Source organism: Mycetomoellerius zeteki, unplaced genomic scaffold, assembly GCF_001594055.1.
Source record: "Mycetomoellerius zeteki isolate Tzet28-1 unplaced genomic scaffold, Tzet1.0 scaffold504, whole genome shotgun sequence".
Classification (NCBI taxonomy): Eukaryota; Metazoa; Arthropoda; class Insecta; order Hymenoptera; family Formicidae; genus Mycetomoellerius; species Mycetomoellerius zeteki.
The window spans coordinates 201,423-214,419 of record NW_017257506.1 but is presented as its reverse complement, the minus strand read 5'-3'; the positions used below and the strand labels follow the sequence as shown (position 1 = coordinate 214,419).

The 12,997-nt window shown below is 31.6% G+C and overlaps 2 protein-coding genes across 2 annotated transcripts; one reads left to right on the top strand and one right to left on the bottom strand.

Annotated features, from left to right (window-relative positions):
- Positions 1 to 661: 661 nt before the first annotated feature.
- Eaf (ELL-associated factor) lies at positions 662 to 4,421 on the top strand. Its single transcript, XM_018455698.1, has 5 exons — positions 662 to 1,008; positions 2,373 to 2,604; positions 2,683 to 2,883; positions 3,770 to 4,035; positions 4,152 to 4,421. The coding sequence occupies exons 1-5, from the start codon at positions 900 to 902 to the stop codon at positions 4,250 to 4,252; spliced, it is 909 nt and encodes a 302-aa protein (XP_018311200.1). The 5' UTR covers positions 662 to 899; the 3' UTR covers positions 4,253 to 4,421.
- A 201-nt stretch (positions 4,422 to 4,622) lies between these two features.
- Chpf (Chondroitin polymerizing factor) lies at positions 4,623 to 11,624 on the bottom strand. Its single transcript, XM_018455696.1, has 8 exons — positions 11,293 to 11,624; positions 10,321 to 11,175; positions 7,116 to 7,641; positions 6,736 to 7,043; positions 5,802 to 6,392; positions 5,421 to 5,696; positions 5,142 to 5,328; positions 4,623 to 5,054 (listed from the first exon to the last, which is right to left on the bottom strand). Exons 1-8 carry the CDS (start codon positions 11,359 to 11,361, stop codon positions 4,753 to 4,755), a joined length of 3,114 nt encoding a protein of 1,037 aa, XP_018311198.1. The 5' UTR covers positions 11,362 to 11,624; the 3' UTR covers positions 4,623 to 4,752.
- Positions 11,625 to 12,997: the final 1,373 nt, after the last annotated feature.

Sequence of the window (12,997 nt, the reverse complement as noted above, 5' to 3'; positions counted from 1 at the left end):
GGTCTACTTGACGCTACTAACGCTTCGAAGCATTCTTTGATTAGTCAATTCGTAAAATTCTTTGTTCTGATTGGTCGCTCAAACGCTTCGAAGCGTTGTAGCGTCAAGTGGACCGCAGCCATCATGAGTTCTACTTTTGTCGCGCGGTGGAAATATATATCTATTACTTCCGAGCAAGCGAGACGTTGATTGGCTATCGCGCCAACTTCCGTCGCGCGGCAAACGTTGCCGCGTTCAGTGTGCAGGAGCCGTAATAGCGGATCGCTTCTGATTGGTTACGCGTTTCCGCGTTTCCGCGCTCATGTAATGGCACCCTAAAGCCCAAAACACAATGCGAGGGAATAGCGATAGCGATAGGAATAACACGATTTCAACCTATCAGAAACTGTGAATTCCGATATATCCGATTTCTGATAGGTTGAAATCATGTTATTCTTATCGCTATCGCTATTCCCTCGCATTGTGTCTTGGGCTTTATGATTCGGCCAAATTCGGCTCGCATGCTTCGCATTCGTCAGTGGCTGCGTTCGGAAACGTCGCTCGGATGCTTCCGATGCCTCGAATTCGTCATCTGTCCTTCTTTAACATTAAATGTTAAACGAGGACAGATGATGAATCCGAGGCATCCGAGCGACGTTTCCGAACGCAGCCAATATTCGTCAGTTCGTCACTTCCGGAGAGAGAGTCCAATGGCGCTGGAAGAAAATCTCATAGTTCGTACCATATTTATCTTGTCATTTCCAGCATTTCCAGAGTACACAGCTGTACAATAACGCATAGGATTAAGTAGAACGAAAGAGAATATCAGTGCTTCACGTGCGGTCATCCTCGATTTACACGTTTGTTAAAAATAAAGAAAAGCGAGAGAGAAAGAGTTAACGAAGAAAAAGATCGAGATAATGCAAGGTGCCAGCATGGTCGAGCGACTTGGTTTGGGGTCTGAGATCCGTGAGCTAAAGCTGGGTCCTAGTTTCACGAGCAATAATTCCAAATTTCACACCTTGAAATGTAAGTAAATCCAATTTCTCGAGGTAGAGATACAGCGGTATTCTCGAGCCTTTGCTTTGACGATGTTAGAACCTGAACTAGAGACAACAGCTTGGAGCAAAGCAAGAGTCTCAGCCGAGGAGAATGCCAGTACTCTCAGAATATTTATTTGATCCCTACAGAATATTCTTCAGTTTTCATGCCAAGAAGCGACTTCGTTTACAACTAATTTTCTTCAATTTGTTTTCTTTACTAGTTTCCTTCTCTTAATCTTATACATCCATTCGTACCTTATACACAGCTAGGCTAATGTTATATTTATCCATTTTTGTCATGTGACAAATTTTTAAGTCTATTGATTGATCATAGGATAGAGAGGTCTGAGAACCTCTGTCCTATGGTCAATTAACACGCTTGAAAAATTTGTGATATGACAAATGTAATATCAGTCTTATAAGTCTATTTTTTTAATAGTTGAATCAGTGTATACTTTTTGTACTTAAAGTGAAATAGATACAGGATGACAAAAAAGTTTAGCTACAAGATTTTGTGTTTATCAAATCATAGGTAACATATGTTTATAAAAAAAGAACAAACTCTGGAACGTATTATATCTTTGACATTCAAATGACGACAAGTACATAGCATCAGTTGCTACCTAGAATAATAATTTGATAAACAGTTTTTAGTGTCATCTATATAAAATTATCCAAGTGATTATCTAGACGAATAAATGGCTTCATCTTATCTTTATCTAGATTATTAGAAAATGTATCATCTCCATCTTAGATAAAAAAAATATTATATATATATATCTTCTTAAAATTATCTTAACATGTAACGAGTTTAGCGTGCACCTCCCTCTCCTTCCAATGTAGGATTTTGAAACGTCACCTTCTTTATAAATCGGATTTTTATGTTTAACATTATTAGATCTTGTCTAAGATTTGTAATTTTGAGCATTGACTAACTTGTGTCAAGTGTTACTGCTTTCTTTTATCTATCATTTAAAAAAGAAAGTACTTTCAGTATTGAAATACTTTTATGAATTGAAATCTAAATCTAAAGAATTATATTTTTACTTTTTATCCACATATCCAATAGGTTTTTTCAATTATCTTGCTATCATTAGCGCCAGTGGAACATCTGGACAGCAGATACTACACAGAAATTATTTGTTAGATGAAACATTTGAAAAATTCTAGCTTTTAAAAAAATAAAAATTTATATTACAAATGAAAATATGAATATATATCTCGATTGAAGCCTTCGAAGCATATCGCCAATCCTATTCTGTATCTCTTCTAACAATTAATTTTCCATCCTATGTCCAAATTTTTATCTCTCCTTTCTGATCGCAGAATCTGACTGTATAATTTTTTCAGATGATTTCAAACCCGCGAGCGTCGACGACTCCAAGGTGGCCCGAGTCGACGTTGGTTCAGACAATACAATAACGGTCACTGTGCCTCATTTAGATGGTGCTGGTACTCCTCACACTGTGTTTAAAGGTTCGCAGAGACCTTATAACAAGGAGTATGTCCTAATCTTTGATAAGGTTACCGGGGAAATTACATTGGAAAAATTAACTGCGAATGTTCAAGTTAAGAAGACACGGTACGTTTATCGCGATCCGTTGTTCGTTGCATCGTATTTTTATGTGCTATCAAATCTCATGACTTCTATTTCTTGCAGAGCGGAACCCAAACGTAATAGCAATAACAATTCCATGCCTGTCGAAGTTAAAAAGAGCCCTACATATGTCAGAGCGAACGGGAGGACCAAAGTTATTAGTGGCAAGAAAAGAGAACCTTCGCTGCAATTGCATCCCAAACAGAGTCCGCCACGGACATCGCCGTACGATAAACCAAGTCCACCTAATACATCTATCAATAAGTACGTATCGTCTTTTGTTAATGTGTTATCGATTTTAAAATAAATTTTTAAAATAGATTGAAGGAAAAATTCAGGTTGTATTCATTTTAGATGCTCACACGTTGTAAGCTTTATTCTATTTTATTATTCATTATATGGAAAGAAGATAGAATGAAGCTTATAGCGTGTGAATATCAAAATGGAACGCAATAAAATTTATTTGTTCACTTATTGCTTGAACTCAATAAGTAAAGAAAATTAAGACTAATGACAGTACAACGTGGTTAGAGGCACAAATTATGTAAAAGTGATGTAAAAACTTTTATGTACAAGAAGGGTGAAGTCACCAATATTCCAAAGTATACGTTTCGACTCGCTTTTTTTGAGTCTTTTCAGCAATGAAATTACAAAGATTTCGAAAATTAGTTCATCAAGCAATCCATCAAGATTGAATCACTGATAGATTTATAAAATTGAAGTGGCGTCTAGTTTGATAAATCATGTAATGAATATAAAAACGATAATTGAGTATTATGTTAAGTAAAAGAGAGATTCATCTCAAAGAGCTGAGAATATGTTGAAAAGCTTTGGATACAATTATTAACTTCATAAATCCAGTTGTGTTTTATTTGCCGTTTAATTGCAATGTTCAGATATTCTAATTATTAATTTTCCATGGTGGAAGTAATACTTCCACCATGTAATTTTCTTACTATAATAGTTTGCCCCACTAACACATTGCAATCTTTGCACAAAATTTTGTATATTACATTTTTATTGGAAAATTTTCGGAGAATATATGTATCTTTCTAAACTTTAATGAACCTGCTCAATTTATTTGAATTAAAAAGGACAATTTAACATTCACACATGAATGTGTTATAAACATCATTGATTTGAATAACAGCTCTTCGCCTGTGCAATCGTCGACTGGACAACCGACCTTAGCTAGTCTGCCAATGATCGGATCCGACAATGATGATTTTGCATTGTCAGCGTCAGTGATGCCTGGCTCTTCCTCTACGCAGACCATGATTCCTCAGTCAATTCCAATACCAAATGCAAAATCGACAACCTTAGAGAGCGATTCCAGTTCGAGCAGTTCGAGTTCTGATAGCTCAAGTAGCGATTACGAAACAGAAAATGTAATCTCAGTGCCAACAGGGATTAATGGTGAATAGAAAATATATAATTTTCTTTTTATCATTTTTTATATAAATAAATTTATTAAAATTATCTCCAATTAAATTGTTTGTTTAAAATTGTATTTACAAAATGCTATTTTTTAGGTAATTTGAACGGTACAACTGCCTCACCCACATTGTTCGTGCCGGACGATATCTTAAATGATGATTTGCAGTTATCCGAATCAGAATCGGATAGTGATTAACAGTGATATATCAGTAGATTTAAAAAAAGTGTTCCAAGGAAGTCGAATGTATAATTTTTGTTCTGCGGTATCTCTTTGTTAGTATCGACAATTTTATAAGTCATTAGAATTCCTTAAAATTTTTATACATACTTCGCTGTTGTATCGTAATTGTAATAGGTGCAATTATTTTTTTATAACTCTAAAGAATGAAATCTAGATCTACCATTAAAAAAGTATGAACTAACACTGTATAAATAATTATGAATATTTATTTTTTTTTTTTTTGAGAATAAAATACATGAATAAATAAAATGCTCATAATTGACATGTATATATATAAATCTATATAAAAAATATATCTAACAGACATATTGAATATTTTTGTCCTAGATCGTAGATAATTGTAAACATCTACTTTTTGCTTTACGAAGATCTAAGGCATTTACCCTGAATAACGTAAATATTATAATAAATAGTATTCCTCTTTGCAAAGATTACGTACTGCGATCTACATTTCTTTACGTTTGATAGCTCTGATAATCTAATATCAATCTAGCTAATTGACTACGTTTACCCAAGTGATTGTTCCTTAATTTAAGGCAATTTTTATAAATATTGTCATTGGAAGCGTCATCACAGTTGACATTTTTATATTTGATCTTCAGTGTTGGTTCTATCGCGCGAAACACATGCATATCGCTAAACGACACGTACATTTCAAATAAAGAAGTCACAGGGCTGTGTTTAGAAAGTTTTAGCAGAGTAACAATATCTTTGTCCGATCGCACTAACGGAATGTTCGCCTCGACTGTCTGCCGCACTGAAACACGTTTCAACGAAAACATCAAATTTTATTCACATCAAAATATTCGGATTTCATGAAACGAATTGAAGACACAATGCATACTTGCGTTATAATCTTTAATGTAAAATGCGATATTGTTGTAATTTTGCTCGTCGTATTTGCCATAGTTGCTATTGACATCCACTTCGTCATGAGCTGTTGCTTCATCTGCATAAATTATATCAGGATGATATTCAATGAATGGGATCGGACTGAATATTTGATAGCGGTTAATAGTATTCATTCGAACCTGGCGAATAATAATGAATTAATTGTATTCGAAATAGTTACATGTAATATTATTAACTAAAAAATATTGGTGTAAGTACATCGCATACTTACTCTGTTTAAATAATCTACTTTCAATTTCGTTCCTGTTTCCACGAGAAGAACCAGACTTTCTGATGAGAACTTTTTCGCGCACAAGTCGGTCACAGCAATCTTTAACATCGGATCCAAATCTACGGAAGTTACATTAACTGGTAATCGTATTGAAAGCCAAGTAATTTTAGATTGATCCTTTTTGTATTTCTCGTTCAACAATGAAATGTATGTTTTTACATCGAGGTAGACATCGCTTTTGCCTTTCGACGGCGAATCTGAATTATATAAGAGGACCTACAAAGATAATTATATAAATGTACAATATTTTAATATGGCTTATTAAAATTATTATACATTATATTAGAAAAACAGTACATTTTTAAATGTGCTTAAACTAACCACCATGAGATAGGTTTTGCATTTCTTTTCCATACAGTTTTGTGCGTAGTGTTCGATAAAATTTACCACATCTTGCTTTTTGCTCAGATCGATAGTGATAATTATATTAATCCTTGTATTTTCAGTCACGTAGGGTACAGGTATGATTTCTACTTTTCCTAGCGGTTTGCAGATTTCGATTCGCTTTCTTATTTCTTTGCTTGTAGCTACTTCGTTAAATACTAAGTCCAGTATATAATCCATTCCTCTGGACGCGTCGAATTTTAAGTAGCCGTTCAGTAGTCTGACGAAGCTTAGTTTGTTATCGTATTTGCTTATAATATTGTTCACAGCTGTGTTTATTACGTTATCTATATCAGCTTTTGTATCGCCTTTTAGTTCTTGAATGTTAATGAAGTCAGTCTCAAAGAAAACGTGAGACATATTGAAGTATGACCAGCGCAAGACGTCAAAACGTCCTAGAGGTCGATTTCCAGGTTGATTTCCAATGGGCCATGATATATTACGTTGGTTCGGTGGGCCTAAATGTGCAGTCGCGGATATTACCTTACGTATATCATTAATCTGTTTGTGAACTTTAATGGAATTTATCTGAAAGTAATATGTTATGATATAAAGCTACATGTTTTAAAATTCTATAGATATTAGATCATATGCAAATCATTTTGTAAAACGCTTTAATTTATGTTCAGCCTTTGCCAAAATATATAAAACACTCCTACAAATTATAAACGTTCTATATGAATTTAACGAAAAATAAATTTAATGTCTTATTAAAATACAATATTTATTTGTATAATAATTTTAATATTTTATTAATATATATATATATATTTTTTTGAATTGTATTACCTCCTCTTCCAAGAAAATACAATAAATTGAGGATGCTTTATACTTATAGCTAAGGCTGGGTGTCTTATTTCAGAAGACTCACTGCAGCAAAATACATGTTAAATTTATAAATGAGCTTGTGATCGTAGACAGGATATATAGAGACTGAATTCTGGAATTCGTTTTGCTCAGTTAACTGGGCAAAGTCCTTCTCAAAATTAAATGTGGGTTTCAACTGTACAAACGTCAAATTTCGTCCTTCTATATGATTGGTACAAGGCATAGAAGTGGAATGTAGAATGCAACGACCAAAATTAACGTCGTCTGAATCTGAATATGCATTCTTGACGCACCAATCCAGATTACTTTTCATTTCTCGTATAACGGAATTGCTCAAAAGTATACCGGATTCTGAAAATAATTTTAATTTTAGTTAACTATTGACTAATTAAATTTATTGAATTATAAATCCGTATCATCTACCTAAAGAACAGTAGGTATCGATTTCGCTTTGAACGCCTATGTGAATGTTTTGGCTCACAGTTATTTTATTTACAAACTCCACTAGACTTCTTGCATTTATGTAATTTATATCTTTAGTCAGAAAATAATAATCATAACTTTCTAAATAATTATCAACGATATATTTCAGGGCATGGAAAGGCTTCAGGATGCTCCTTGTGTCGGTAAATCCCACTATTCCGGGGAAAGAGACATTTGGTTTGGTCCCTTCTGGTATGGATATAAAGTAGCGAATTTTATCCACTATATGAGCGATCGTTTTATTCAGCGCTACGTCCCTGCTGTGCAAGTGCTCGCGGCTCGTTATGATTCCCACAAACAACTTCTCTCTGATCCCAAGTTCTGTAGAGTAATATCTAGGACGCACAAAGGCTTTCCTTGCCTTCTGTATCTGTTGCGGTTTACTGTCCGTGTTTATTCTCGGCTCATAGGGATCTATGTCTTCTAAGGTATTCAAGGAATGATCGAAAGACTCCGCTACATCATGCTGTCTGTCAATGTCAATTGGTATCAAAAACAGACTAAAACTTAGACCCATGCATATACCTAGTATCAAATATGCATTGCTCCAACAGAGTGAACATAATATTTTAAGTAGCGCCTTCATTTTTCTGTGTTTAAGAAATCTTTGTTCCTTCTTTCAAATTGTCTTTATCGTTTAGAATAATAAAAATGATTTTTGATTGCTACTTAAGAGATAAGTATCTCCTTTATCAAACATGCTCTAAAGTGGATACGAGAGATTCTGAAAAGCATGACATTACATAATTTGACGGCACCTATAAATAAATAAATAGTTACTGGTTTAATATACAATCAATAGAATATTTATAATAAAGTATTATACTCTTACACATGTATGTAATACTAACTTTTATATTCCTTGTCAAAATCTCATGATAACCTTAACTTTGCGATGGAATTTGATATGCAAGTACTTGTGCATCACTTTAGACTGGTTTAAAATTTTGACAATAATAAAATCATAATCATTTGTTTTACCTTTACTGATTTCATATGTATACAACATATAATAGAAGATTAACAACAAATACTGTTACATTATACTTGTGAAAGACGCGCGTTCCCCTTTTCCTTTGTCTCTTTCTTTCTTTTATATATATATGTTCTTTAAAGAAAAAAATTGTTAAATTAATTGTAGACAACTCTTTAAATATTTTTTACTTTTGTTAAATATGACAATTGTAGATATTTTATCACAACAATTAATTTAATTTAACAACTGTTAAATTACTCCTATCTCATAAAATAAAATAATGAATATACATGACAGCAAAATTATTTTTTTTACGGTACAAACGCCTTTTTAAGAGAATAGTACGCGCAACATATATTAATTTTATTTATATAATAAAAAATTGAATGTTATCTATATACAATAAAGACAACAAATGTAAATATAAAATAGCTTCTTTATGTAACAACAAAATATATAACACATCAATTATGCCCAAGAATTATATATATATTAAAATTGTTATAACTTAAATGTTAAACTTAACTACTTCAACTGCGTTAAATACAGTAGATGTCTCTACTTTATGGATATCCTCTTATTCTGAAGTATTTCTCTAAACTAGAATTCTGTTCACATTGTTCATTTGCTATCTAATTGTTATCTAAATGTTATATAATACATAAAATGAATAAAAAAATTAAAATAATACGCAAAAACATTTCCTTACGTTTATACCATTGAAATAGAACCTGAGATTGAGAAAAAATTCTAACTTAGAAGATTATATTGCAATCTTTTAATATAGTTGATGCCACAACAGTTGCTCATTCTCGCATGTTGCTTCAAATAAAAAGACCACATAGCTGCAATAGGCCAAATGATGAAGGAAAAATAGGCAAAATGAAAGAGGAAATCATCTTATGTTGAGATGTAACTTTTACAGCTTCACGTAATTTATAGAAAACAGCCATGTTTCTCATTATGCGTGCATCCTTGACAAAAAATAGAGAATATATATAAAATATTATTGTAATATATACTACTCAACAAAAAATAGGAATCATTTTCAAAACGCTCAAAATTGCAATTTACAGATCACAAAAATAAGCTAAATATAAAAACAAAGTATTTTAAAATTTGAAACTTGTACTTATAAATATGCTTTTGGCCTTTGGCTTTTAAAAAAAAAATTTTATTTTTGACAGCTTTTAACGATCACATTGTTTCTTAAAATTACATACATTTTCAACATGTACGTATTTTTATTGAGCAACATAACTACGTAATCTTCGTAAAAGTACATACTTGTAAAGATAAAAATTTTTTGAAAAACAGCCAAGAGCATGTTAAAGTAAAAGTTTCAAGCTTTAAAATGCTTTTTAATCTTTTTGTCTGCAATGATTTTCCGACACTAAAAATTATGCTATTTTTTTAAGTGTTTCAAAAGTGTTTCCTATTTTTTGTTGAGTACTATATATATAATATCTATGTATTTGTAGGCAAGATGCTGCAATTATGAGATGTTACAACATTTCTTTCATCTATTCATTTATCTCACATAGTTCTAATGCCTTATACAGCGCACATATGTCGCATTTTTTCATAGTTTCGCGAATGGGTGACAAAACATGTAGTCTCGCACAGCGATTTTACTTATCGCTAAAATGCTCGAACTATGTCCTCTGAAATCCGTGATTTTCTTCATTTTCTCTTAGTCCTTAATTCGAGCAAAAAATGTTTGATTTTGTTTTGACACAAAGTATAATAAAATCTTCATTAGAATTATTTGCATTTTGATATTCACTCAGCACAATTTATTCTCATCATCTATAAAAATTAATTATCAATCATTATCATTCTGTTATCATATTAATAACGATAAAAAAGCAATATTGACAATAAGAGGTACAAAAGAGAAACAATATAAAAATATTATAATATGCCTGTAAAACTAATGAAAAGTTTGACAAGTACAAAAAAATATAATTTATTAATTTTGTGTACATTATTTATTATTATTAATATTATACTTGTTAATATTAGATTATATTATTCCACTATTAATAAGTAATATTATATTACATTTAAATTATTTAAAAAACAAATAGACATTTCTTACTTTTAGATAATTTTGAAGCAATTCTAACATTTCTTGAAAAAGTTTGTTAACGTGGACTGTTTTTTTACTTTTTTAGTCTCTGCTTTCTTCTCTTTTCTCCTTGTCTCTTCTTTTTTTTTCTTATTTTCTGAAACAAGACCTTTTGGTTTTACAAGAGTTCGTGGCTCTGTTTCAGGAAATGATTTTTCCATCTCTACACCATTTTGTATCTTTAAATCTCTGGAATCATTCTGCATAATAGTTCTCTTCCGTTTTTTAGCTATTTCATCTGTTTCCTTGCTTCTGCTACTCCACTTTCTTTCAAGTAAATTCTTATTTTCTCTAATTACTTTTTCTTCAACGAACTCTTTTCTGGCATCATTATCTTTCTTTTGGGATGACGTTACTTCTACAGATTTTGAAGGAACTGTCAGCTTTCCAAAGAAATGATCCAAACTTCCCTTTTTCATCGAATTTTCTCTTTGTGGCGATATTTTTTTAGTGATATTCTTTTCTGTCGCACACAGATCTGTGGAATCTGCGGACTTCAAATCTAACACATTTTCCATTGTAACCTTTTTAGCAGCTGTACCCCAACGTAATATTTGCATTTCTTTATCACTTCGCATTTTGGCATCAAATTTTATTGCACTATATTTTACATCACCAGAATCAGCAGTGGCAAGTAGTTGTAGATCCACGATTGGCTTGTGGACACTGTAGACATGCTCTGAAATAATTTTACTGAATTTTTCTTTAGCTTTAGATACATCGGAATCTCTGACAACCTCCACATGCATTCCTTTTTCCTTCAGGTGACCTATTAATAAATACGTGCAGTTTATGTTGTTGCCGTTACGATACTTTTGATGAAAATACCACAAGATTTGTTTTGCTATATTAACATGGACGTGTAGTTCTTTGCTTAACCATTTGTAGGTAACCTAAAAGTATCATTGCATTATATATTCATTATATATCATTGCATAATGTAGAATAGTAATATGTACTTATATACAGAACACATTGTGGAATATATATAAATGATTGAATAGAATTACCAGCTTGTCATTATCAAAAACATGACTGGCCAAAGTCTCTAAATGCTCATTCAATATTTCCGTATTCATTTTCCAACAATTCGTGTCCTAAATGACACAGTTCATTAAGAATATGGATCTACAAATCCATACTAATATACTTGAATGTCTGTCAAACTTCTTCTCTACTCTGTAAAAATTCTGTAGAATGACCGACACACGGCCAGTAAATCTTTCTCTCCAATCTTCTACTAAGAAAATCCACAGAACAAGAAAATCCAAAAGAAATTAAATGAATAAACGTTATTGAGTAAATACAAATTTGTCGAAGATGATTACAAAAACGGCCACAGAAATTCTAATCGCAAACTTGAAAAAATGTTACGTCACACTTGACAATTATTTTAATAGTTAGGTTAGGTCGCTGCCATTTTTTTCAATATGTGTATTGATTGGTTGTCTAAATCACGTGATCAAAATATCATTTTACTTTAAAAACTCCAGAATTCGTTCACCACGATATAATTCATTACTTTGTTTACAAATTTTTATTTTATGAAGTGTGTTATCTTGATATATTTTCATATTTAAAGAGAAAGAAAATTTGATAGAAAGAAATAATGAATTTAATTAAACTGAACTTTTGGATTAAATATGTGACCATTTATATTTCTCGCAGCTGTTTGCATAAACTTTTGTGTTCATGAGAATTAGACAATAACAATTAGAGAATTAAAAAGACAATTTAATAACAATTTAAATCAAAAGAAAAAATTTAAAAAATAGTGAAGAATGAGCTAATGAGAATGAAGCGCTCTAAACATTGCACAAATTTTATATGTGTATAATGTATATTTTCAATTTATTTGGACATTTGAAGATGACTTGACTCACGTAATTCGAATCATCTTCAGCAAAAATCGATGAAAATTACAAAATTATGTTGAATTCTTAACGAGAGAACCCTACCAGCCATCACATAAATTGTCGTTGCACATGGTTGATTATTCCAGTGAAAGTTTCATAAAATTTCCATGCATATAAGAATATTTTATTATATGCATAGAAATTTTACGAAATATTAGTTAGGACATTACTTGTTTATTATTTATATTTTTAATAATATTGAAAATGACTTAATTTTTGGTCAAAACGTTTGTTTTAATGTATATATTATTTAGATGGAATATTAAATATTAGCAACTAACAACCAGCTTTAGCTCTTAGCCCTTGATATCTTCGAAAAGAATAAAATTTTTAATGACACAAACTATTGATCAATATAAAATTTCAACAGGATATATTACCGGATACTAATGATATCCGGCTATTCGGTCGGATAGTAAAAAAGTGGGTATCCGATAATATCGGATACCGGATATTTTCCGGATATTCGGCGCATCCCTAGTTGAATTTACCGTGTAATTATAATATCCATGACAATATATATTATTCACCATGATAATATTTACAATTAATTATAGCGAGTAAGTCAGATAGAACATCAATAAAATATGTATGTACATTATGCAATAATCAGAAAATCGATTGGAAATTCTTTTATACGTAAAACACTCTCGTTTATGACATTTGCGTTCGTCAATTATTGATATTGCTCCTGTCAAACCGCACGAACTTTATGAACTTCTGTCGATGCAAACACTACATGCATTGCTTTCCCATGACAGTATAGCTTCGTGAATCATTGTGTGATGCTCCATGGAAA